Source organism: Filicampus tigris, chromosome 12, assembly GCF_054856515.1.
Source record: "Filicampus tigris isolate MCC_2025a chromosome 12, RoL_Ftig_1.0, whole genome shotgun sequence".
Taxonomy (NCBI): domain Eukaryota; kingdom Metazoa; phylum Chordata; class Actinopteri; order Syngnathiformes; family Syngnathidae; genus Filicampus; species Filicampus tigris.
Window position 1 is genome coordinate 11,689,117 of NC_141228.1, and position 27,247 is coordinate 11,716,363.

Below are 27,247 nucleotides of genomic sequence, written 5' to 3' on the forward strand. Positions count from 1 at the left end.
AATAAACCCCAATATGATGGATGTGTCAAAACCTTTAGTATTAGTTAATTAAATATTAATTAAACAAAGAGTTTATTAATACTGTGTTGCGTTTGTTTTTCATTGGTGTATAACTGCACTGCATCGTACAGTATGAAGGAGGAGGCCAAACTAGAAAGAAAATAAAAGGCATGACATGACAAAAAAAGCGCATATACAGTACATGGAAAACATTGTAAAATTAGCAATACTTTAATATCATTCAGTTATGCTAAATTCAATAGTCTCATCTTAATGCAGGTCTTTTTTTTAAGATCATATTATTATGATGTAAAAAAAATTTTCAAGATTTGCCTTTTTATTTTCATGAATTAGACTTTCTAGTAATCTATTTTCTACTCTAATACTCTAAACTCTAATACTGTAACTTTTTTCATCAGAATTTTACCAGTTATTTCTGGTCAAATTACATATTTATCCTGATAATCGTTCAAGTTTTGTCATGTCAAATTACACATTTATTCACTTAGTGCTTCGAATTTTTCTTGTAAAGTTTCACATTTACTGTCATAATAGTTCAACTTTTTCTTGAAAAATTACACATTCATTCTTATAAATGTTTAAAAAAAAATCATGTACAGTAACTACTTTTTTCTTTTTGTCCTAATAAAAGTTCCCACACAATTGCAACTTTTTTCCCCCAGAATATTGCAACTTTTTCTCTAATATTGACAGAATTCGTGATACAGCTGTTCCACTAATTCTAATACTATTGTATAAGTGTACTTAAGGCAGTGTTTTGTGAGTATGAATGTGTCATACAACATTCAAAATGTTGATGAGTGGTTCTTCTGCAGGGTTCCCTCTGGCACAGATGGCGGGATGGAGTATGTTCCCATCACAGAGAAGAAGAACGTCAGTGTGGCCGCATCGCAGGATTTCAAAGAAGGTCCCATTTCTCTCTTCGCGGCTTTTTCAGCCTGCGCTGTCGAGCTTTTGACAAAAGCAGCTTCGTGTTCTGTGCAGGTGGCTCGTTGTTGCACGAAGGTGTGAAGCTGGTGTACAACTCGGCGGACATGAACGGGACCCGACGGGTGCTGCTGGATCAAGTTATAACCGAGGACGAATGCGCAGAGCTCCAACAGCTGGCGCAAGTAAGGACTCAAGAACAGGGGCGGAGCTAGAAGAGCAAATACGCTTTCAGTGAATACTTGTCGTGATTATTAATCAAGATTATGTTAACACATTCAACATGACCAAAAAGTCAGTGTTTATCATACAATCCACAGTCAGGTTCCATGAAATAAAATGCACACATACTGTATAGTTGCCAACCTTGCCCAACACTCTCACAATACAAGCCGGAATAAATCTAAGTATAAAAAGCAACATTTACAATTGTGACGAATTAAGAGATCGTTGTGTCATTGTGATTTCAATGAATGTGCCATTGATCGTCAGTCTGCAAAATGCCATTGGCCGTCGGTGGCGATCACTCTGATTGGTCGTCAGCTAGCTAATCAGTGCTTGTGATACACGGAAAATGTTTGTCCCCAACCCTGCTGAAGAGCCAGAGCAACATTTTTCATCCACATGCTATATGAGGTGGTGTATTAGTGGCGACTTTAACGAGGACAAGCGCAATGGAAAATGGACGGATGCTGCATATTGTAACGCTGCTCTCTCTCAGAAGGTCACGAAGGCAGGAGACGGATACAACGGCAGGGCGTCCCCTCACACGCCCAACGAAAAGTTTGAAGGGGCCACCGTGCTCTCAGCCCTGAAGGTACACAAATAGCGTCTTTTTTCATTTTCCAATTGAACTTCAGCCGTGAACACGTGTCTTCCTCTAGTACGCCAACGAGGGCAAGGTGTCCATGAAAAGCGCCCGCATCTTCTATGATGCCAGCGAGCGAGTGAGGGACATCATTGCGTCCTACTTCATGATCAACTCCACTCTGCACTTTTCTTACACTCACCTGGTGTGTCGCACGGCCATCGCAGGTCAGTCGTCGTACGATGCTTTTGAACCTGTGGGATATTGCATTAATTGCATTACTGTCCGCTCACCAGACAAACCGGCCTTTACAAAGATAAGCACTAGTTGACACTGGCAGAGAGCTATTAACTTAACAATATTTTCATCGTAGGTGTTGCGCGTGGCGGTGCACCGTACTCAGAGATATTGCTAATAGTTTTTCTCACGGAGCTAAAAAATAAATACTCCAAGAGTGAAGTCTTTGAATTACAAGAAAAAAAAAAAAAGTGATTGATTTTTAAGTGCTACAGTATAAAACTATGAAGACGATTAAAAGAAATTTTAAAGTCAAACATGGGATATGGAAACACAGCGACTTGTATTTTTATGACAAAGGGTTTGAAATGTGGGCTTGAACTTGGAATAAAAAAAGTCTCAGCATGAGTTTAACACATCTGCTTCGTAGTTCTGGCTTGGAATCTCAGCTCCGGCCTTCCTGCGTGGTGTTTGCATTTTCTCCGCGTTTTCATCATGCAGGTTCATTGAAGACTGCCCATGCCCATCGGTGTGAATATGAGTGTATTGTGAATCTAACAGATGAATGATTAAAGTGATTAAGAGCAAAAATATCAGCACTCTCACTAAAGAAGAAAAGTCAACTTTCAATAATTGATTTCAACGTAACCATAGGCTACTTTAAACTCACCCCAGTGCACCACCCAGTTTTAATTTAAAAAAAAAAAGGGAAAACTTGGAATCAAGTCTGTGTTTCTGTAATTATCATGTATTGCCATGAAAAGAGCTAGTAGGAAATATATTTTGGTCACATCACTATAGCCAGTGGCATTTTTAGACCCATGGAAACACTTTTTTGCGTCGGATGTTGATAGGTCAGCAGGACCACAGGAATGACCTGAGCCATCCCATCCACGCTGACAACTGTCTGCTGGACCCTGAGGCCAATGAATGCTGGAAGGAGGGCCCCTCATTCATGCATAGGGACTACAGGTTAGTGTTGTCACCATACCAACAATTGGGACTCCGATACTGTATCTCCATAAAGTAACTCTGGTACCGGTGCTAAAAATACCATGACAAAGTCTTCAAAACATCAGTAAAAGCAGCGGAAAATGAGCTGGTTACCAATGGCTTCGAATTTGTACACGTATATTATTTTCAGTGCACTACTATACCTCAATGAAGATTTTGAAGGTGGCGAGATCTTCTTCACGCAAATGGACGCCAAAACAGTCACAGTAAGTTGCTTTTGCGTTTCTAAAAGTACCATTTGTAGTGTAAGACTAGGGTTAGGGTTAACTAGGGGTCAAATAATGAATCATCATCATCATCATAAATATATGCTAGGAATAGATACTGGAGCAACAGATTGTTGTTATCGCATTATTATTTCCTTCCAAGAAATAATCAACAATATAGTTATTAAAGTGTGTTTTAATTCATTCATAATAATAATTTATTCATAATACATATTGTAATGTGATTAATTACTGTAATTCATTATTTTAATTACAACTTTTTTTTTTACCGATGCTAAATGCATTATTAGTCATGTGCCGCGTATTCATTCCAGTATTTTATTTCAATATACAAAGTAATTGTCCCCATAAACGATTGTCATTTATGTGCGTACTGACATTTTTTTTTTTTTTTTTACTGTGATGTAAGCCTGAAATTTAGAGTGATTGGGCATTGTTTTGGTCCTCCGCCTCCGCAGGCAACGGTGAAGCCCAAGTGTGGCAGGATGGTGGCGTTCTCCTCCGGCGGGGAGAATCCACACGGCGTGAAGGCCGTCACGAATGGGCGGAGGTGTGCCGTGGCTCTGTGGTTCACCTTGGAATCGATCCACAAGGAGAAGGTACCCCTTTCTTTTTTAAAACCGATTTCCCTGAATGTACATGTAATAGCAACATTTTCCCCATAAGCTCTTCAGGAATTAGACATATGCAAGGAGAAAGCAATTCCTCTTGCTTTGCTTCCCAAACCGAGACCGTCACTGACAGCGCAGCGCGCTTGTTGTTTGTGCAGGAGAGAGTGCAGGCAGACGAGCTGATCCAAAACTGGGGCACGGAGTCTGTGGGCGATGGCCTCGACATCAACCCCAAAGATGAACTGTAGATGTAGCCTCCACCTCATCTCTTTTGTTGACAATGTTTATTTATTGTGAAGCTTACCTTTGAATCAGAAACAGATCTATTTTTGTACTATTTCAGTTGCAGGTGCGATGATCTTGGGATCGTGTGTGTTTGTGAGTGTTTGTGGGTCTGCTGGAGTGTGTTCTTGCTGTTTTTTGTGTTCTTTTATGTGTCACTGATCTGTGAAAGTGTCAAATGGGAGATTTTTCCAGCTTTAGGTTGTTTTGAGTTCAACATATTGGCTTTAATCAGTAAAAAAAAAAAAAAACACTATGAGTACATCATTACAACAAAGGTTACATACAGGTCACTAATACTTGACAAGCAGGTACGGTAATTTCCAGGTCCAAAATATTTTTTTTGTTTTTATTATTTCCATGCCAGTAATTGTTGTCCTCGAAGTAGACAGTGCACTGTTTTCTCATTTAGATGTTTTAACTAGCACTATTTTAAAGAGATGTGTTCTGAATATGATATATATTTATAATAATCATGCGCTCGGTACTTCTGTCTGTCAAGTTTGAGGAAAATGTGTCTGTATCTCATGTTGTGTTTTTAATTTATGTTTTAATACGTAGACAGCTGCTATCACAGCTGTCTGCGTTTACTATGGGAAGCTTTTTATCATAAAAGGTCAATCTTTCCTGTTTCAAGGAATACGATATTGTTGATTTTTGTTGATCTACAGGTGATAAGACAAAGTCATGCACTGTAAATTCAATGGGGAAATGTATCTCTTGTTTGTTGTTCTGCAGAGATTCAGAGCTTTAATCCAATTGGGTGAGGTTCTACACTTTTTTTTCATTGATATTTAATGATGAAATGCACAAAATTGTATGTTTACGGGCCCTAATAAATTATAGACGATTAGTCTTGCTATGTCATATTTTTATTGGGTTCATTCCCTCACATGCAAACTCACATAATTGTGCTTGAGCACATCTACAAGTTGCTATAAATTGCTCCAACAGAATCACAAAAAGATATTGGTACATCGGTAAATACGATATGTCAACATAAGTCAGCTCTTGAAGATATATAGCATTGCTGTTTTGTCCAAGTTAAACATTTCACAATAATGTACACACACTAAGAGGTCACTGTGGTGAATGTGCTTTGAGAAAACAGCAAACCAAAACCTGAAGTCATTTAAAAAAAAAAAGCCCTCAGAGAGCGAGCGAGAGCATGCTAAATGTTCATCTTTAATTAAAACTTAAAAAAACACATTTAATTTTCCGTAACAAACCAAATAATCTTTCCTGAGAACATCTCAGCAATTAAAGTACAAAAAATATTTCAGAATACTTGAGTATCGAAATACATATTTTGCTACATGAAATCATATGACTCTGGCTGCAACAGTACTGTAAGTGTAAAACTACATTTGTACTCATCAGTAAGACAATTCAGCACACAAGTAGAATGACATTTTTTCAAAACTCCACTAGTTGCCCTATTAGGCCAAACTAGTAGGCATGTGTGATGCACTGCAGCACTAGTATACTTATCAAGAATATTGAATACATTCTGAACTGCTTTAAGAACGCCATTTGACCATTTATTCAGTTTCCAGCGCATATATGCAAGTGCACTCTTTGTCCTCACCACTTGTGCAACAACTTTGGCGTACTAGTAGCAAAACTTTGCACTAGTTGACGGCTGCATCCTACTAGTGACACAAAATTCTACTTGTTAACTTCGAGCACTTTACTAGTAAGGATAGTAGCATAAAGATGTCAATTGGTGGACAGTTTTGCCTCACTAGTAATATTTAGTTGTCCATCTACTAGTAAGCCAAATTAAAAAGCCTATTAAACGTATTAAAGCCTATTAAACTATGAGATGCAGAGTAATAACTAATCAAGTCGTTCTGTTACCAAACACTGCCCCAAACAGAACAGACACTCAGTAATATTCAAATTAAACTAATCAAGGTATGATAGGAACTGAGGATAGACCATTACATTTGAAGTCCTGTGTAAAATTTAGAGACTTATGATGAGCCCCTATAGTCTATCGATATATGTAGTGCGTTTTTTTACCCCTAGGTGTCAGTAATGCCTAAGGCATGGAGTTCGATATGATCATGGCAACAAGGTTAATGGTGGAATCCAAATTCAATTTATGTCATTCAAATTCAGTTTTTCAATGCAATTATTCAAGTTTAACGATTCAAATTCAAATAAGTAATTAAGATTCAATTTCCGGTGGCACGTATTTCATCCCATAGATATCTAATAAATGCTCAAATGGATAGTCTATGCTGTTGCAGAAGTAAAGGCATAATTATAGTGAATATTTCTGTATGAAACCCCCTAAATATAAAACAATGAAATAAAATGAGCAATAAGTACGGCGGTATCTGAACGTAATTTATTGCGTACCATTCCAAACCTGGAAAATGAAAGTGAAGGGCCCTGGTTGACCCGCTTCAGAAGTGACAGGTGAGCTGATCAGTAAACCTGAACGTCCTGGTGTCGCTGGCCGTGTACAGCAAGTCGCGCATGCGCCGCGCCCGCCGCTCCTCGAGCACAAACCTACGTGACCGCTCCCGAGCCGCCCGTTGCTCTGCCCTCTTCTCCGCCCGCTTCCGGGTAAGCCATCTGAGGGAGGATGCGTGAGTCAAACGTTTGTGTGTAGAAAAAAAAAGGGAACCAAAGACAACGATGATCTCACAGCTTGAAGGCACGTTCGCACTCCTCTCGGCTGCGCAGTAGATAACCGCCGTCCTCCTCCAGCCTCTTCAGCTGCACTAGCTGCTTCTCTCGCTGCTGCTGCTCCTGTTTCCTCTGCAGCCACAGCCGGAACGCCTCCTCCGGCTCACTGGAGTCCTTCTGCAGCAAAAACAAAAACACACTTAAAACTTTATTGGTTTCATTTTCTCATGGACATTTGTCTTTGTTTTGTCTCTAAACTGCGATTGTAATTGCGAAATTAAGCATCTTGCACAGAAGTTGCCATTCACAGGTCTGGCCTTGGGCCCCTTGTGTGTGATGAATTTAAAAAATGACACACTACATGTGTACCTAAATTGAGGGGATATTTTTCTAAAACATATGCCTTGGCTCAGTAAAGTCAAACAAACAAAACGACTTCTGATGCAGCGTTCTGAGCATTAAAATGAGTGTTTTGAAGAGTCTGAGATCTCCCCTTTGCGGTGATTACCTGCGAGGTCATCCTCTCCATCTCCTGAGCTCTGTGGATTCTCCTCTCCTGCTGCAGCTGCTCTCTCTTCCTCAGCAGCCAGGCCTTGAAAGCCAGTTCGTTCTCCTGCTTCTTCTGCTCCTCTTCCTCCAGCTTCCTCTGCTCGGCCTGACACCATACATTAGGTTTGAATGACAGGCTTTGAATAAAACAGTCAACACTCGCATAGTTGTGTTGTGGCATATATGAATTGCTTTGGCGCCATCTGTTGACGTCTTGGTGCCAATGAAAGGATTTAGAGTACGTCCATCCATCCATTATCTATACCTGCTTATCCGCATAAGTGTCGCGGGCGTGCTGTAGCCTATCCCAGCAGTCTTTGGGTAGTAGGCGGGGGACACCCTAAATTGGTTGCCGGCACACAGGGCACACAGAGACAAACAAACATCCACACTCACAATCACACCTAGGGGCAATTTAGAGTGTCCAATCAACTTACTATGCATGTTTTTGGAATGTGGGAAGAAACCGTAGTACCCGGAGAAAACCCACGCAGGCATGGGGAGAACATGCAAACTCCACACATGCTAACCGGTCGACCACCGACTGTGTATATATATATATATATATATATATATATATATATATATATATATATATATATATATATATATATATATATATATATATTTTTTTTTTAATATATATACGTATATATATAGGTCCCGTCCTGGGTGAATAGTGAGGATGCACTAGTGTGGTTACCTCTCTGGCCATCTTCTCCTTCCTCTCCTGGACCTTGTGCAGCAGTTCCTTCTGCTGAGGTGACAGCTTGAACGTGGCCTGGGAAAGCGTCCCGGTGGCCGACTGCACCCGCCTCTTGGTTCCTCTCCTCTGGCCTCCTCTGTGGCTGTGGCAGGCCGAGCTGGGCCTTCCCGGAGGTCGGGGCGCCCGCAGGCGATCGGACAAAGGTTCGGCGGGCGAAGGTGGCGAGGGGACGGAAGAAGCGGGGCTCTTCATGGGGCTCCCCGCGTGCTCCGGTGCAATTGGAGGGAGGAGGCCTTGATTTTCCACCTCTTTGAGGCTGACAAGGTCAAACCTGCCATCTTTTTCCACAAGGACCCTTCCCTCTTTCGGAGCTTCGTCTCTCATCCCACCTTGATGCTCCTCTCGGGGGGACAGTTTCAGCTCAGATAGCCTCCCTGACACTTCCATTGCCGTGGCATCTGCCTCTCCGGCATCATTTTCCAACTGCAATGGAGGCACCACCAAGGTAACCAGCGTCTCTTTAAAGTGAAGTCGCCGCCTCCGGCTCAAATTCGGAGCTTCTTGATCCCGCAGCTCCCTATTAGCTTGTTGGATCTTCTCCAGGATGTACTGCTTCTCCTCATCTGTCTGCTCGCCCACTCCCAAAGGAGGCGGCGTCGCATGAAAGGACTTACTGGGGCTGTCTCTGTCCGAGTCGTACTCAAGCGGGCCCATCGGTGAGGGCCACCGCTCTTCATCGTCCACCTGCCCCTCGGAGTAGCTGCTTCTCTCCTTCGCTTTATGTTGTTTCTCATCCTCGGCCAGCTCTTTGTCGATGTGCGCTTCAATGTCCTCGTAGTCAGGATCCTGTGTGGTGGAAATATGTATGTAGCTCAGCGTTGAGCAAATCTATCTGCCACAATTCCTTCAATTGACTTCATTTTCCCTGAACATTTTGGTTGTACAGTGGAGGTTTGATTTAACGGACCAACGAATCCTGGATTCAACAGACAGAAAATAGTTTCCAGTCCACTCAAAATGGCTCTTTGTACAGTACCTTTCAAAAATCACTTAGATCAAGAATTGCCGATTGTTGGCTGCAATTTCGACACAGCGCCGTTTATCAACAGAAACTGGTAATGTGTTTCTGGCTTGCCATAGATAAACAGACTTAAAAAGACTAGAACAGGCTAAAAAGCTCGCCAATATCGCGGTCATGTTGGCAGGGGCGACTTTCTCATCAAAAGCAATGCATGTACCCGCAGCCATGTTTAGCAACAACTGTCCCATCAGAGGTCATGGAAACCATGGACATTGAGTTCACTAAATACAATTTCCACTGTGTTCCAAATTGTACAACGTTAGCTGTTGCAACTAGTGTAACAATGTGCGTGTATAAGCATGTTCATGAATATTGCAGCACAGTGAAAGGATGCCATTACTGTAGTACAGTATGTCAGCTGCTGGGTTTCACTTACTTGCTCCTCGCTTCGACTTTCCTCACTGATCAGCCAGTCCAGATCCTTCTCAAAGTCGTCCTCATACACCTCCTGGGATTTCGTGCAAACCGCCTCGCTCATGATCTACCATCAGGAGAAGATCAAATATTGTACTAGGAGGAAGGATTTTATTCAATTATATACTGCTATCATATGTCATCCATTTCTTAGCGTGCTTATCCTGTTCGGGATTGCAAGAAGGCTTGAGCCAGCTGACTTTGGGCGAGACACAGGCAACACTGATTCCACACCACTTGCATGAAAGTCAACTTTTTTCAATCTCTACATAATGGCCTTTATGTTATTCCTGGAGGTTTGATTTTAGAATGTGGTGGAATAAAATTTAACCCAAGCAAGAGCTGCATCAGAAATGCTGCCTTAACAAACACCTTAAGGCTCAGTTTCCTTGACACTTTCAGATAAATCCCATTATGGACATATCACATGTGTCCCCAATGTTGTAGTCATTACTGTGTCTACAAATGTAAATATCTAGCTGAGTATCTAAAAAATAAAGCCAAATTGCAAAGCACATTTTTGTAATTGGTAGGAGTACTTGGATATATTTAGAGTACTATTTAACATGCGTACTATAATTGTTAGCGGTTTATTAATCACTTAGAAAATATTTTGTTTATTATTATTAGTACTATTTTTTGTTTATTGTTTGTAAAGTGCTTTGTTACAGCTCCAGCTGTTATGAAATGCGCTATATAAATAATATTGTATTGTATTGTATTATTGTATTTACACAACAGTCTTAAAACACATTTGTATTATTTATTTTGTTTATTCGTTCCTACAATTTATTTATGTATTTATTTATTTATTTATTTAATACAGCCTTAAAATTCAGTTTTTCTTGTCTGTCCAGTCTTATTGTTTATGGGTAATATGAGTCCGTGCTGTTTGTTATATCTTGAGTTAAATCATTATTTAAAATGATATAACACTAATAAGGTATTTGACAAATCATTGAACATATCCAATAAATTATACTATCTTGTGTGAGACAATGTTTAACAACCAGAGTTGCTGCAAAAAGTGTTGAACCCTGTCTGACATCTTATTTCTAATCGCTTAGGTTTCTTAAATCAATAAACAACCGGCTGTACCGTAATTAAAAGTTCACCCGTGGGCCTTGGAAGGATTTCACGCGAAACCTAATGAATTAAAAAGAAACGTTTGTCAACTTACCATTGGCTCGTATTCCCAAAGAGTGAAAATACGGTGAAACCAAACATACGAACGTGCTGCCTGTTTTCCACCATTTAAATGTGTCACATACACACTGAGCCTGTCAGTCTGCGGGGCGACACCTGCCCTGTGCACATAATCTCTCGCTGTCTACAACTCTAAAAGCATTAACTGTCCGGTCGCCATAGAGACTGACAACATTTACACCCGCGCATGCGCACAGACGACAATAAAAGCCCACTCGCATGAGCTGTCTCCACAAAAAGAAACGTTCCTTCATAACTTAACGATAGTAGAGTTTTTAGTATTTTATGAAATGTCATTCAGTTTTAATGTTGACAGTCTGTTTAATCCCCAAAACGATTTTAGATTTTAAATGGTCATCACAAAATGTCAAAATAAACAGTGAGTTTAACTAGTCCAGGTAGCTGCAATTCAATTCATTATACCCAAAGTTTTAAAATAACTTGTTTTAAACAAGTATATGTACCTCACTCTAAAGTCATATTTTTACCCATTTGAAAATATAACTTTCAATGTGCTAAAGCATGCAAACATTAACAGTTCCATACACTGTATGTATTGTGTTATATAATAATTAACCATTATATCATTGTATCACTGTCAATAATATTGCACAACCCATTCGTACACATTGTAGAAATATTTGAAACCAATGAAAATGCCATTAGTCCGTTCCAGCTCATTGTGATACTTCTAGTGTGCCCACCTTGTTCACCAGAGGCTGTATAATACATACATGGTACAAACATACATTTTTCAATGAAATGACTGAATAAACTGCAGTAATATGAATCTTTTTTTGCAGAGAATAAATAATCTATGTCCATGAATATTGTTGTGTTTTCTGTCTACATCTCTTGCTTCACTATTTCCATTTGTATTAAAATATCCATTGCTAGAGGGGTTCTAGCCACCGAAACATTGTGTAATTCACTTTATTTTATTTTTAAATGTCAAGTGTTGTTCACAATTTGGTGTGTGTTATGAATTTCACTTCTATCTACTGTGTGTTATGAATTTCACTTCTATCTATCTATCTATCTATCTATCTATCTATCTATCTATCTATCTATCTATCTATCTATCTATCTATCTATCTATCTATCTATCTATCTATCTATCTATCTATCTATCTATCTATCTATCTATCTGTCTATCGAGACAAAAGTGGGCGTTGTATGTAAATTGAGTACATTTCGCGGAAGAGTACGTGAACGCGTCGATAGTTGAGTCGCAAGGCTATCTGGGACTTTCAGTTCGCCTATCAGGAATGGCTAAGTGATCGGTGGTTTATAGAAACTACATTTCCCATAATGCCTCTCTCACTACCGCGGAAGTACGTGCTCTCTGGCGTAAAACTCTTATCAGTAAGTTATGATAATGTTTTGCTAGTTTGTGCGGCCTCAGTAACCAGCGACCACCAAAGAGTCGAGTGAGGACAATATAACGTGTGGCTTTCCTTACATAAAATGGCCACTATCGTATTCGTTAAGAATACAGCACGGGCTACGTCGAGGCGATGTTTTATTTCACATTTAAAGGGGCTTTCTGGAGCAGGAGAGTGTCATTCGTCTCGTTCGCCACACATTAGTTCATTATCACTGTCAGCATGGTCGTCCAGGACCACCAGCCTACGGTTCATGTCCCAAGGGACCGCAGGCAGGTCGTCAGCCGGCGGGCGAAGCAGCAGGCGGGGAGCCCTGGCGCTGAGCGGAGCTGCAGCAGTCACTGCAGCCGCTGCAGTCACGGGCTTCCTGGCCAACGCCAACCACTTGCAGCGGGCCGAGATGGCGACTTTGGTGTCCCGAGCAGCCGAGAAGGACCAGGACCAGTTGGAGGGGGACATCTTGGCAAGGTGCCGGGAATTTATGTCTCCCCCGGTCACTGACGTCGTCGTGCTGCAGGAGAGGAAAGGCGAGATGTGCACCAGGATGGAGATGCTCATCATGGAGACGCAGGCCGAGTTCTGCAAAGCTTTGGAGGCGGTGGACGGTGGCACCTTCAAGGTAGATCGCTGGGAAAGAAAAGAAGGTAGGAAGCACTGCAGTATGTTGAAAAGCATTTACACATAAAGTACCCTACTAACATTTTAGGCTTATTTTGGCTTTTGGGGGGAAATGTCAGGATATAGTGCATTCTAGGCTCATCTTAAAATTTCTGAATGTTTACCTTTCTCTGAAAAAAAAAAAAGTATTATTATGCCACTTTTTGACATTCTAAGACTAAAACGTCCACATTTTTTCAAGTGAGTCAAACCATTCTAATGTCATAATACTCATTTTATTCAGAATGTGAGCAGGGGCAACTATTTGTTACATTCTCCAAAATTCCCACTTTCCCACAATTTCACCTTTTCCATTAAAAAAAAAATCCAGATAACTATTTTGCTACAGAGTTAGCACAGTTAGCATTTGAGCTGTTCACATTAGAAATACTACTTAAGTACAGAACACGAAATAGAGTCCTATTCAATCACAATGATTTGAGCATTAACTCTCATTATATTAGTACAATAGTTCAGTGTGTTTGCATTTTCCTATTCTCACATTCCCTACATTTCACTTAGTTGCATTAGTTATTATAAAATCTACTGATGATTGCATGCATGAAACGGCATAGACGTTGTCTTTCAGGTGGTGGTGGGATCAGCTGCGTGTTGCAGGATGGTGAAGTGTTTGAGAAGGCTGGCGTCAATGTGTCAGTTGTGTTTGGAAACTTGACCGAAGAGGCGGCCAAGCAGATGAGGAGCAGGGGCAAGGTCCTCAAAGGGAAAGATGGTAAGCCCTGTCGCCTTCATCAACAACTGTTTTGGGTAATATTTTAACATTTCTGAGTGTCGAACATGTGGAAATAGAAGTTAACCTCTGTAAGATGAAACTAAAATAAAACCACAGTACTTGAAGACGCCTGACAGGCATGGAGAACACAAAGTAACAGAGCATAATAATGACATGTGAATTGTTTGTCTCAGGCAAGCTGCCATTTTGTGCCATGGGCGTGAGCTCCGTCATCCACCCCAAGAACCCGCACATCCCCACCGTGCACTTCAACTACAGATACTTCGAGATCGAGGAGGAAGACGGTGAGCGTGCCTTTGTCCGCTCCTTGACGTCAACAGCCGTGTCTTCGTATCCGTCACTCCATTCAGCTCATGAATGAATCATCACCCTTGTCTCCTCCCTCCCGTGTGTTTGTTTGTGTGTGTATGCTAGGATCCAAACAGTGGTGGTTCGGTGGCGGCACAGACCTGACTCCGGTCTATGTCAACAAAGAAGATGCTTTTCACTTCCACAACACCCTGAAGGAGGCCTGCGACAAGCACCACCCGCAATACTACCCCGACTTCAAGAAATGGTACAAAGAAATGCGCGCCTGAGGGTGTGATGTCATCACGTGGGATGCTGAGGGTGTTTCTTGACTGCGTGATGCTGATAAGACGAGAATGCAGGAAAAAGACCGTTATGACCATGGCTATCTGATGCACTTCAATGGGTGGTTGTTGAGTCAATATTTTTATGGACACCTTATTATGAGCACCTCTAAAATATGACATAAAATACAAGAGTTGCATCAAAAATGCCGCATTTACAAAGACAATGCCTTCCAATTTTGATTGATGCGGCCAGAAAGGTACTAATTTAACAATATGGTTAATACTGCAGTTACTGTGTATCATGCAAGTCACACGATAAAGAGCTCTCATTAATGCACCGCCGCTAACTACAATCACAATAATCATGTTGGATTATGAGTGTCAAATTTTCAGATACAACAATTAGTGGATGCCAGTCAGGTTGAATTTAAGGTCACATAATCTACAGGTGCACCTCATTAAATTACAAAATGATAAGAAATTAGGGATGAACAACTGATCACTCAGCTGTAACAAAGCACTTTACATACAACAACAAAATAGCCATAATACAACAAGTGAAAATAAATGAACACAAAACACTCGAAAATTTGTCAGTGCGGGCCGTGACTATTTCCACAAGTCGTTCTTTTGATTACGATGTTGCCAACTTGTGTTCTTTCAGGTGTGACAGATACTTCTTCGTCCGCCACCGAGGAGAGACTCGGGGCATCGGGGGGATCTTCTTTGACGATCTCGACGGCCCCAGTCAGGACGAGGCTTTCGGTTTCGTCAAGAGCTGCGCCCGCACCGTGGTGCCCTGCTACCTGCCCATAGTGCACAAGCACCTGCGGGATCCTTTCACCGACGAGGAGAAAGACTGGCAGCAGGTGCGACGAGGAAGGTGAGTGTGTCGCTGCGGTCTGTGTTGTCTGAGCGGGTGAGTCGGTATTAGGGTCACACTGAGAAGGAAAAGAAAACTACACTGGCTTCGGATATTCTCCAATGTAATATTACATGAATACGTTTTTTTTTTAATTTTTTTTTTTTATGGCACATCATCAGATTATCAGATTATTATCAGTATCAGGGCAATTATGTAAATGTCAGTTTGTTTTTGACTAAGAACCACACAAATGCGTCGCATGTGAGACCAGCGTGACGTTGTGCTTCAGATACGTAGAGTTCAACTTGGTGTACGACAGAGGAGTGAAGTTCGGCTTGGCCACGCCAGGATCGCGAATTGAGAGCATCCTCATGTCCCTTCCCCTCACCGCCAGGTAAGCGGCGCAGCAGCATAAAAGCCACCGACGAGCCACCGGCGGCGCTTAGTTAACCGAGTGGACCTTCCCCCTCAGGTGGGAGTACATGCACGAGCCCGCCCTCGGAACCCGAGAGGCCGAGATGCTGGAGGTGTTACGAAATCCAAAGGAGTGGCTGTGAGCGCTGCGTTGACGCGTTTACAAGTCAATATTGACGGAACATCCATGTTGCACTTGATAATAGTGATGTTTACCAAAATAATGGGAGGTTCCTTGACATTCTTTTTTTATTTATTGTAATTGCTGTTGTCTGTTACTTAAAGGCTATGTAAAAAAAAAAAAAGGTACCTTGCCTGGTGGCCATTGTGCCTGCTGTTGGTCACCTCACATTGACATGTCCCTTTGTGTTGAGGCTAAATGTAGCTCGCCCTACTTGAAGACTCACTGCTCTTTTTTTTTTTTTTTCATCTACACGTGGTGGGAAATAGAAACACACTGAGTCATTGTGTGTGTATGCACATCACATAAATGCACTTGCTTACTATGTGTGTTTAAGGGGAAGTCAACGCCCCTAAATTCTTTGCAATATGTTTTATGCGCCTTCACTAGTCTAAACATGGCATTCTGATTAATATTGCGCTTGTGGAATATGAGTTAAGCAGCAAAATCAACCCATTTTTAACCATCTCAGGGGGGCGGCTCACCTGTTTTCTGAAGCTGAACCATGATTGGTCGTTATCTGAGCTCTGAGCAACTGTGGTATCATTTTCAAACAACAGCTAAGTGGTAAAATGGCCGGGTGGATTTTACTGCTTAACTCGTATTCCACAAACACAATATTAATTAGAATGCCATGTTTGGACTAGTGGGGCTGCATAGAACATATTCTTGTAAAGAACATTTAAGATAAGATAAGAATGCCTTTATTGGGGGTTAACTTCCCTTTTAAGTGTGTTGAAAAGTGTCACTTGTTTTTCTGGTCTTGGGCTGATAACTCAATGTTTGTTTTCCTTCAAAGGCAGTTCAATGTTTGCCTTTTGGTTCACGTTCCATGCAGAGTTGGTAAGTTGAGGCCCGGTTTAAGGACAAAATGAACAACAGAAATGGTCTGCATGCATGATAATGGGCACTAGGATAAACAATCCCTGGTATGCATTGTGATTAGAAAAAAATTTCTATGAATTGATTTGACTTTTATTTTCCTTTTTTCCTATCTTTGTAAATAAATCCCAAGACGTGCGAATTATAGTTTGGAGTTCTACTTGACTTTTATTTGAAGTATATATTTGTTAGAATATATCATATTCTTGGTGCACCATGAAAACTAGGAACCGCTGCCCGTAAATGGCCACATTTTGCACCTGGAATCCTTTTTTATTCTTCATGATACTCAAGAGTATTTTTTTTCACAGTAGATCTTGAACCTTCACCAACTAGTTCCAAAGCCTCAGTACTTACTGTACAGATGGTACAGCACATTTAACGATTAAAAACAATCTAAAAATAATGTCAGGTCAAATTAAACTGACATAATTTGTCTGTACGTTAAATAAGGGAAAACCTACATTTTATTAACTCCTAGCGGAAGACAGTAAGAGAAACATGACACAACTGTTTTTTTTTTTTTTTGTATTACAAATCATTTCACACTTTTGTACGTATTAGTGACAATTTCTTACAAGTTTCCCTTGCATTTTGTGTTGCCTTACTTTAGCTAAGGCATTGTGTAACATTGAGTTAAAATGGCTACTAACACAACTCACTTCAAGGTCATGTAAAGTAGTGAGTGCTGAGTTTAACAGACTCAGAAAAAAGAAAAATCAGTGCTCAGCGTATAACTATATTACAACAAATTGCATTTCATGTATGCAACAATATTGCATTAGTGTGCCTGGACCCATCAATTATTGCTCAGTCATGGGTGTCAAACTCAATTTCGTCATGGGCCGCGTCAAATTTATGGTTTCCCTCTGTTTATGACTGAAAAACATGTAAATATATAATCTAATCATTTTACTACATATCGTCGCTGTCCTGTGAAAAACACTTATGTCCAATTTTAGAATTTTCACGATGCGATGTCTGTAATGCGGAAACACAATTCATGTAAAAATAAGATTGCCAAAGAAATGGACATAAGTGTTTTTCACATGACAGCGACGATATGCACAAATTACCCCTGCATTTAATTATCATCCAAGTATGCATATTTTAAAACAAAATTGATTTTTAAATCAGAAGTCAAGTTCAACTGGAAGAAGGGATTTGGTGAAAATAAATGCTTGTAAAACCACCTCACGTGAATAAAAAAAACAACATTTTTGGTACAAATTTTCTGCCTAAAGGAAAAGAACAAATCCATTTGGCAAGAAATAAAATACACAATCTTGAGTGGGCCACATAAAATGAGCCTTGAGTTTAACACCCATGGTTGAAGCTGTTTTGAAGATGTTACATTCAGCGGACATTTTAGCCTCAAGGCAAATGCCTCTCAATGGACCATTGTGTAATCACACCAGGCAAAAAAATAAAAGTTGATAACTTTGAACTGACAAAGTCCAAACGCAGTCAGCATTTTGTCTTCAAGGGCTCACTGTGAGCTTCCACACAAGTGCCTTCATTTAGTTATCAGCTATAACAGATCCATTAATATTCACACCTTCATATACAGTAAAAAGCAACCTTACTGTAATTTGACTTTCATTCAGACTATACATACAGTATTTATATTTATATACGTTACACATGCTTGACATGGACTTTGTCCACTGGGGCATTAAATACACAATCTTCCCTGAGAACGCGTTCCCCAAAGCTTCCGGCTCTATCGCCTCGTTTCCAATTTTCCTGCGCTGCCAAACGATGTGTTGAAGCTTCGGGGCGCAGGGAAGATTTTCACAGATGAATGTAGCTTCAAAACAACACATCAAAGGCCAAACAAGCAGAGCGGAGCAAGGCGGCCCGACTTCAATTACGTATGACACATTAAAACTCCAATGAGGACCCTCTTAATCATTGTTTGATTCCTTAAAAATTGCACAACGCATGTAATTATGTGTCCTCAATAAAACCATTTAGCATTCTTGTAGAAGGACTAAGTTACTAGTAATGTTTTTTTAAACTACTGCATGGCTTTTCTGCACCCTAGTAGGAAAACTACGTTACTAGTGAGGCCAAATAAAGCACCACTTGAAATCTGTGCACTACTAGGTGTTAGCGAATGGAATTTTACAATGTCACTAGTAGTATTAGTGGCAAGTAGCTGTCAACTAGTGACGTTTTACCTCACTTAGTAGCAAGTAGTTGTCCAACTACCGTGCGGAACTTTCATATAGTAGTGCAAAAAATATTACTAGTGCACCAAAATTTTTAACTAGTGGCAAAGAGTGCACTAGACCTTGCTGGGCAAAGATTGTGATTCTGAGCAAATGAAACCAATGGCTTTCCACGCGTGTGCAATGTTGACGCTGCAAGTACAAGTTAGCTGGAGATGCTGCTTCCCTGAACGAGTGCGGCTTTATCGAGCGGATGAAGCCATCTATTATGCTGTTTCTGGACCGTGCGAGCAAATTTTGGAATACTTGGCACCAGTAAAGCAAGAGTCCAAAAATCCTTGGGTATGGCAAGCACAACCATCCTTTTTCCTACTTTGTCCTCATGAGAAGTTTGCCTTGCTACAGCGCGACAGCACAGATGTTTGTTGAATTTGGTATTTGCTGCACTCACTTGCTCGGCCCTCCTCTCCAAACGGTTAGTGCAAATGTCGAGCGCTGGCAGAGGTTGCGTCGTGATGTCAAGACGGCGGTCCGTTTACTTGCCGCGGTTTCCGCTGGTGTTGATGATGTCCTCGTACTGCGGCGGGGGCTCCGTCTCCACGCGGACGTCGGCGCGGCCCACCGCCTCCTCGTACGACGGCGGGCGGTCGGCGGCGCTGGCCCTTGCCGACGCCGCCTCCGAGCCCGGGTACCCGGCGGGGCTGCTGTGGCCGCTGAGTTCCGAGCGGTCGTCGTGGTGATAATCCCGCCCCCAGGGGTCCGTGGAGACCACCGACAGCACGTGGTCGTGGTGAGAGTGGGCCAGGCCGGGGCTGCGTTGCGAGCGCTTGCGGGAGTGGCAGCAAAACACGATGACGGCCACGGCCACCACGATGAACACCACCGTCAGCAGCGGCACGATCAGGTACAGGGAGTGGACGCCGCCCACCACCGACTCCAGACCTCCTGAAGGGCTGCTCTCGCGCACGTACTCGTCCCAGAAGCGTCTCTGCTCACAACCGCAAAAACATGTTAGGATCGCTTGGTAGCAAGCAGGGCCAGCTTAGAACTTCTTCCACAGGCCTAAATATGATCAGAACCACTGAGCTGGATTTATGAGAACCCGACTGAATGTTTTTTTGTTTTGTTTTGTTTTTTTTGCTGATTCCAATATTTGGCAGAATAACATTCCGAAAACCGATTTATTGGCCGATTATCATATTTCCCTAGACTAGAAATCACACTTTTTTCAAACTTTGGCTGGTTCTGTGATTTATACTCTGGTGTCAACTATTTTTTTTCCCCCATAAGTGAAAGTTTCGGAACAGATTCGCTGCCGTCAACACGATTAGGAAACGGGGATTTTTTGTGCCAGTCGCAGTCATTGGGGGAATTCATTCATTTCGCTGCAGAGATGATCGGTGTGTATTCGATTTAACAGGGGTCGTCACGATTCGAGGGACCGCAATGTGACACAAATTCAAAGAGGTCAATGCAACACGTGTCACGGTGTCCGCTTCTTAAATACTTCTATTCTGAATCACTGCAACACAATATAGGACAAAACAATGCCCTCAAATGACGCAGCCGACATGACTGTGTGCAATCAGTGACACAACACAGTTTACCAGCTGCCAGCAACAGTTGAGAGCAAATAAACCCCCCCAACCACCACACACCTGGCTGTTCTTCCTGCTGATAATAATCACTTCCTGAAAAAAACTTAGCTTTGTCTCGAGCTTTTTTGTGATGTTAACCATCAGAGATACCATCCATCCATTTCTATCATGCTTGTCCTTTTTAAGGTTGCGAGTTGCCTGACCATTTGCAAACTATTCACACCAGAGCTGGGCAGTCCGTCCCTGGGCCGGACGCCCATTTTTGGGGCGGAAGGGTGGGGGCTGACAAATTTTAAAAAAGGGGCTGGACTAATGGGCTGGGTGATTTTTATGAAAAAGGGTGGGGGGTCGCGGCCGGACATATACATCTAAGCATGTAGAGGACACGAAAACGCCACAAGGGAGGGCCAGAGCCGAAAATGAAACCCAGAACCTCAGATTAACAGGCACTGAAGGATCCAGTGATGGCAAAGAGCAAATGTGTGATGCTGACCATACAAGAGGAAACAGATCTTATTGCGACATAACAGTAGTGCAGTGTTGAACTTACATTTATTAACTAGCTGCTCAGCTCAACATGCCTAAGTTGACTAGAACAAGAAAAATCAAGCAACTGCTCTTTAAATGACGCAACCAGACAACCGCGTAGAGTCGGTGTGGGATGTTAAGCTTTTGCTTATCATCCGCATTTCTGTCCAGTAATCACGCCTAAACATGCACATTATGAAATGAACCTACAGCCGTTGCTTTCTGAAGTTGTAAAAACAGCAGATGGAAGAGGATTGAGACATTCAATAGTCTCTAGAAATGATCTTGAAAAACGTCCCTTCTTCTTCTGAATTTACAGTGTTGAACAATAGTGCCAACCTCCGGTGGCGGAAAATGGAATTACAACCGAAAACAACACAACAATACAGTACTGAGTGATTACCACACAGACAAAAATCTGTGAAATAGCCGGAACGCAAACTTGGAGCCCGCCATGGAGGGGACTGACTTAAACTGAACAGTAAAAAAATTAATAAATAAATAAAACATATAGGGACTTTGGGGGGCATTTTGACCATTTTAATTTTCTTTAAAAATGCTTTAAACAACGTTAATATTTAATTAGGGCGTCAGTAGTTCATAGAAGATTGTAAACGTTGCAAACCACGGCAAACCCCCCCCCAGGACCAAATGAGTAGCCAGTGGCCGTGTTCTAAAAATAGCTCACCAGTGATGGGATAGTGTGACTTCCTAGGAATGTTATAGAGGTGACAATTTAGAAAGGTGAGAGAGATATTTGTCAAAATTAATGGGTTGCATGTTGCGTTAAATCATTGTGAGAAATAATTCATACAATCAGTGTTCTCACATTCATGAATTTCATTAATAACAATAAATTTTTATTAAAATATTATATATTATTATATTATTTACTGTAAATATAGTTTATATGTTGCACTAGGGGTGGGCGATGTGACGATATTAGATCGTTAAGGACTTTAACGTGTTGACGATCTCATAAAGCCGAAAGATCGTTTGATCGTCTACAGGGCACATTCTAAACAGTTTAGCTCTATGGCGGCTCACAGCCGCTGACGCATACCCGATCAACCAATCACAGCACGCACAGTGCACCGTACGCGTATACCGTTTGTTTCCCGAAAAGAAACTCCACATCCACACTAGTGTCAATTTGGTTTGGCTTTTCCTCGGAGGAGAAAGCGCAAACCAGTTATTTGCAAAGTTTGCAGCGACTCGGTTCGGACGTCAGATGGCGACACGACAAACCCGATTAATCACTTGCGGAAACAGAGACGGCACCCAAAAAACTACGCCGACAGCCAATGCAAACGGAGATCAGACACATGGTAGCCAGAGGCAGTCGCTAGCTCCAAGCTAACGCAACCCACGGTAACACAGACATTTAACAAGGGCACTCCATATGAAAAAACAAGCAAGCATTGTAAAGAAGTAACTGAGGCAGTGACTTATTACCTTGCCGAAGACATGATTTCCATTAAAACAGTGGAAAACGAGGGCTTTAAAAGACTCTTCAAAGTACTAGACCCGCATTACGAGCTGTGTTTACGTTATGTTACCTTTTATGCTTACATTCACTGCACATTTTGATAAAAATTGGCACTATTCAAATTAAAACCTGGTCAGAAAGTTTAGCTGGCTTTTTTTTTCTTTTAGGGTTTAGTATACATTTTAAATATATTTTATATGTTTAACATGAGGAAAATGGTCAGGAATGTGCAAGTTAGTCTAAAAAAACGATGCAAAAACAGAATCATGATAAAATCATGATTGTGATTTTATGTTTAAAAAATCGTGATATGATATTTTTGCCATATCGCCCAACACTATGTTGCACTAAGCATTATTATATTTGAGCAAGTTTGTTATTTCGAAATTGTTTATCAAACTGGTAGCCCATTGCATTACTCAGTACACATGAAGTAGCCGAGGTCGGTTGGTTGTATTGGAAGGAAGCAGTGTAGTACAGATGTGAAGCGGAAGCGACATCGACATCATCATCATCTCACCGTCTTCTCGTCATTTTCAAAAGCTTCGCGGGCCTCCTCGTAGGTGCAGATCTCCTCGCGGCACTCCCTTTGGATGTTGCCCTGCTTCATCTCCTCCAGGAGGAAGTTGGCCCTGGGCAAACGCCGCAGCACCGAGTGGGCCGCGTCCGCCGGCAGGAACACTGGGGTCGGGGAGGGTCACGGAGGGAGGGAGAGAGCCGGGAAATGTCACAATTTTGTGAGACAACGAAGAAAAAAAAATGGCGGCGGTTGCGGGAAAGCGACCCGGCGAGGGGCAACAGCAGGGAGGAGGATGAGAACAAATTAAGCAAAGAAAGTGTTTTTATAGAAAGGAGAGTGCAGCTCACATAGAACAAAAAGAGGATAGAGATACACACAAAAAGAGGAAGAGGGACAGGGGTGCTGACGGAAACAAAGCCCATCCGGTGCCCACTTTTTCTGTATACTAACAAAAGCGTCTTTAATTTTGGCACCCAGCCATCCGGGTCAAACTGTTGGGATAAACTTATAACAACAGAGCACCTCTGTTTCTCACATTTTGATAAGAACACCACATGCCCGTCCTGGTGTGTTACATTCTTAACAAGTAATGATGTCCATGTGACTCAAAGACTTGATCCAAAAACAAACACATGATACCAGGAAAATGTGACACTCTCATGACAGGAAGAAGTGGAATTGCATGTTCAATTAAAAAAAACAACCAGAAAGAACCATCAGTATGTTAGACAAACACTGTTGAAAACTGACACATTTGAGAGGAAAAAGACACCAAGAGGAGGCGATCTAAGAAAGTATAAATGATGGAGTCATGGGACTTCAAACCAGAGTGTAAAATTACAGCAAACTTACCACTCCCCATGCTTCCTGTCAGTCCCCCCCGGGTGATTTATCTGCAAAGAATAAACACAGCATTTTTAAACTTGCTGATAAAAGTCAGACAATTATTAACTGTGCCTTCCTATTAAAAAACAAACAAAAAAAACTAACATTCTTCCTCTTTAGCATTTACTGAACTTATTTGAACTAGGTTAGGTGCTCCAAGGATGTTTGTTGCAATTGGTAGTTCAAGTGGCAAATTAAGGTCATTATTAACAGGAAAAACCTGCGAGCCAAATGAGGACAAGCGATATGGAAAATACTATTTAATTTGGAGAAAAGTGGCGTCATTGTCACACTGGTGAGACATCTACTGTCCCAGTGTGAGTGACCAATGGCGGCCACTGTCCACGCTTTCTCATGGGCGGGTTCGGGGAACCCCACAAAACGAAAACAGCCATCAGCAGCAGGCGACAACAACAACATCAAACAAAGACAACTACTCGATGTGTGGTTTTCAAAGTAGTACTAAAGAGATGCGCCGCAGCTGGCTGGCTAGCTAGCTAAGCGCCGTTACATGCTGTCATAATCGCCCACAGTCAGTTTGCATCGGAAAGCGGGGCTGAGGCTAGCTAGCGCCCCATACGTGACAACCAACCAACCGGGGGATGATGTGCGAAGCGTGCGGCAAAACTGCAACATACCCCCAGACCCAAAAGCTAATACAATTCATTAGAGAACTACTACATTTGTATCTCGGTGTCAATAAATATAACAGAGCACAGGAGTCAACACCGCTTACCTTCTCCGCTGGCCAGAATGCGCATTTACGATTGCCTCATCTCCTCTGCGGCCCCCCCAGACCGACTCTGTTGCTATTCTTGCAGTGCGCAGGCGCATAACTGACTCAAAAGACGTCCGAATAACAGGCTACTGCTCTAATTATTAAAGGGACAGAAAGGCGGCTCAAAAGACTCCATACCTGTCAACTTGTACGTTTTCCTCGTATTTTATATATTTTAGATTGTGTATAACAATTTTTGTAGGGGAAAAAAAATTTAAAAACTCGTTTTTTGTTAGACCGATCTCGTCCGACTGCAAACTTCGGCCGACTTTCACGAGCAAAGTCCCCCGTTGAGCGATAAACACTGTGTAAGATTCTATATAGAAATGTCCGTTCCGTTTCCCCCACCTCTCCCGCTGAGCGATAAATACTGTGTAAGATTATATACAGAAATGTACGGGCAAATTACAACTTGTAAGATTCAGGTTGACAGGTATGAGACGCTGACATCAAAACAGTATAACGACTATCAGTTCCATTCATTTAAACGTTCAGTGTATCAATCTAAATTAATTTCCAATTCCACCCAGCATTGATTTTTAAATTGCATTTGACCAAAAATTAAAATAACAACTGAATGCCTTACTAGATCACAATCACTGCTTATTTGAACAATTATTAAAGTGTTAAAGTGAACAGTGCTAAACAAATGTATTTGTCCACCTGCAATAGTCTCTAAAGGAGAGAGAGAGAGAGAAAGAGAGAGAGAGAGAGAGAGAGAGAGAGAGAGAGAGAGAGAGAGAGAGAGAGAGAGAGAGAGAGAGAGAGAGACGCTTGCTTACTTAGCGAATGCTTTCTGCACGAAATAGCGGTCCGAACGATCCATAAAGCACGCTGACCAAATTCACAATTCACGCCGCCCCAGGTTAGTCACTTTGGGCCTGGCTATATCTACTTTACGGACTAGCGGGCTAAAACAGCGCCCCCTAGCGGCCCACCGATAAATTTCACGCCAGTCCAGCTATCACACTCCGGAGCGGGCTTGTACATGTAACATGATGATACTGAACGGGGACGTTTGACCTTTTAGAAAACATTGATGTTCAGAATTGAATTGACACTGTGCCACAGGCAATCATTTATCAATACGTTTATAATTGCAGTAGCAATTTACAGTGGTGTAAAACTGCAAGCATGACCGCCTCACACTTCATAGGTCGTGGATTCGAATCCGGCCCCGGCCATCCTATGTGGAGTTTGCATGTTCTCTCCGTGCCTGCGTGGGCTTCCTCCCACATTCCAAAAACATGCATGGTAGGTTAACTCACTCTAAAATTGCCCCTAGGTGTGATTTTGAGTGTGTATGTTTGTTTGTCTCTGCGTGCCCTGTGATTGGCTGGCAACCAATTCAGGGTGTACCCCGCCTACTGCCCGATGACAGCTGGGATGGGCTTCAGCACGCCCGCGACCCTTGTGAGGATAAGAGGTTAGGATAATGGATGGATGGATGTAAAACTGTAGGCCTACCCGACTTAATCCTAATACCTCTTCTATCATTAATTATCATGTCACAATTATAAAAACTAACAACACTATGCAATAATGCAATATAACAACATGCAACTGTGTCATGTACATCATAAAAAAAAAATCTAAATCATATTCACCGAAGCTAAATTTTAAAAGTATCAATGTGTGCAGATTCCTATACATGTTTTGCTAGTTGAGGCTGGCCGTAACAACTTTTGCCCTGACCAACCAATCATAGGACAGGAAAATGTTGACGTGGGCCAGCAAGCGGACCCTATGAGGCAAATAAATTTAAAATCTGATTGGTTAAAGAACAGTAACATTTCTAACATAGTTAAGTTACATAAGTCAACACTACTGATTCTGCAGGTCCTGGCAAAAGCTCTAGGCAATTATATTTGTTATTTGCCGTTATAATCATATCATTAAAATCCATAATGCTCATTCAGTATTGCCAAGACTGGTTCAAGTGTTTACTGTTGGATCGACAATTGAACAAAAAACATTTGTGGAGATCACATTAGAGTGTGGCGATCTGTTTGTTAGTTTGATGAACATTTGGCCTTCTTGTTTTATATGTCAAAATGATTGTTGTGAAAGGGGTCATTAAAAGAAGAAAGCTTGTGCCCGTCTCAGACATTTGTGCAGTGCTGTCAAGCGCAGTGCTACACCCCTGAAAACCATCACACACACTAATAGACTTTTTATTAAAAGAATACATGGCAGTGTAACTCAAAATTGATCATTAGATAATTGTTGTAAAAGGCAAACGACTTAATTGGTTCTCATTAAATTCAGATGGTTTACCTAATGTTGGTTGCATATACTGTATTTGGATGATACTAACTATAGCACTGGGTGACATTAACCTTTCGATATGATGTTAATTTATGCTGTATTAGACCACAGACAGAGATGCCTCATGGATCTGCCTATAGCATCCCTGTCTATGTGCCGATTGCTACATTACTTATAACAATAAATAATAACAACAAATCAACCAATCATAATTCCTGTATTTTGTATTATCTTTATGGCTTACTGCATGACACCGGAGATACCAAGTCGGTAGGCTATAGTGTTAAAGTCATCTTACTTTAAAGTGACCTAATTACAGCAACCAATCAGAGCAAAGCAAGTGTAACATATTTGAAATATGGTTACCCCAGCAACCACAATCAGTCACAGTCTGTGGAATGGTGACAAGCAGCCCAGTATCTGGCTCTATATGTTAAATGTCAATGGACTCTCCCTCCTTTAAGGTCTACTTCAGGAAAATGTCTAAATTAGCCAAGCCATTATCTAGGTCAGAAATGACTTCTTTTTTTAAATTATTGTTTTGCTAGTTCACTTTGCAGTGGAGCAACAG

General features: G+C 41.6%; 4 protein-coding genes across 6 annotated transcripts in view; 2 read left to right on the forward strand and 2 right to left on the reverse strand.

The window, feature by feature from the left end:
• The window catches only part of p3h2 (prolyl 3-hydroxylase 2), a 52,842-nt gene extending 47,862 nt beyond the window's left edge, over window positions 1-4,980 (forward strand). Inside the window, exons 8-15 of one of the 2 annotated variants that reach the window (XM_086048041.1) lie at window positions 837-928; window positions 1,006-1,133; window positions 1,670-1,765; window positions 1,833-1,983; window positions 2,848-2,965; window positions 3,138-3,213; window positions 3,693-3,833; window positions 4,004-4,980. In XM_086048041.1, the coding sequence (XP_085904167.1) occupies window positions 837-928; window positions 1,006-1,133; window positions 1,670-1,765; window positions 1,833-1,983; window positions 2,848-2,965; window positions 3,138-3,213; window positions 3,693-3,833; window positions 4,004-4,093 (892 nt within the window). In that variant the 3' untranslated portion in view covers window positions 4,094-4,980. The remainder of the gene's footprint in view (window positions 1-836; window positions 929-1,005; window positions 1,134-1,669; window positions 1,766-1,832; window positions 1,984-2,847; window positions 2,966-3,137; window positions 3,214-3,692; window positions 3,834-4,003) is intronic. The other variant, XM_086048042.1, reaches the window with a different exon arrangement.
• A 1-nt stretch (window position 4,981) lies between these two features.
• On the reverse strand, window positions 4,982-10,777 carry ccdc181 (coiled-coil domain containing 181). 2 transcript variants are annotated; one of them, XM_086048044.1, is made up of 6 exons: window positions 10,698-10,777; window positions 9,480-9,613; window positions 8,020-8,868; window positions 7,276-7,422; window positions 6,787-6,944; window positions 4,982-6,713 (listed from the first exon to the last, which is right to left on the reverse strand). In XM_086048044.1, exons 2-6 carry the CDS (start codon window positions 9,579-9,581, stop codon window positions 6,542-6,544), a joined length of 1,428 nt encoding a protein of 475 aa, XP_085904170.1. In that variant the 5' UTR covers window positions 9,582-9,613; window positions 10,698-10,777; the 3' UTR covers window positions 4,982-6,541. The 2 variants fall into 2 exon arrangements, with proteins under 2 accessions (XP_085904170.1, XP_085904171.1); XM_086048045.1 differs by having other exon boundaries at window positions 9,480-9,584; window positions 10,698-10,718.
• A 1,286-nt stretch (window positions 10,778-12,063) lies between these two features.
• cpox (coproporphyrinogen oxidase) lies at window positions 12,064-16,583 on the forward strand. Its single transcript, XM_086047682.1, has 7 exons — window positions 12,064-12,752; window positions 13,355-13,498; window positions 13,693-13,803; window positions 13,934-14,075; window positions 14,759-14,977; window positions 15,249-15,353; window positions 15,432-16,583. Exons 1-7 carry the CDS (start codon window positions 12,191-12,193, stop codon window positions 15,514-15,516), a joined length of 1,368 nt encoding a protein of 455 aa, XP_085903808.1. The 5' UTR covers window positions 12,064-12,190; the 3' UTR covers window positions 15,517-16,583.
• A 4-nt stretch (window positions 16,584-16,587) lies between these two features.
• prrg1 (proline rich Gla (G-carboxyglutamic acid) 1) lies at window positions 16,588-24,467 on the reverse strand. The gene is made up of 4 exons (XM_086047683.1): window positions 24,367-24,467; window positions 23,598-23,638; window positions 22,746-22,906; window positions 16,588-19,598 (listed from the first exon to the last, which is right to left on the reverse strand). Exons 2-4 carry the CDS (start codon window positions 23,605-23,607, stop codon window positions 19,146-19,148), a joined length of 624 nt encoding a protein of 207 aa, XP_085903809.1. The 5' UTR covers window positions 23,608-23,638; window positions 24,367-24,467; the 3' UTR covers window positions 16,588-19,145.
• Window positions 24,468-27,247: the final 2,780 nt, after the last annotated feature.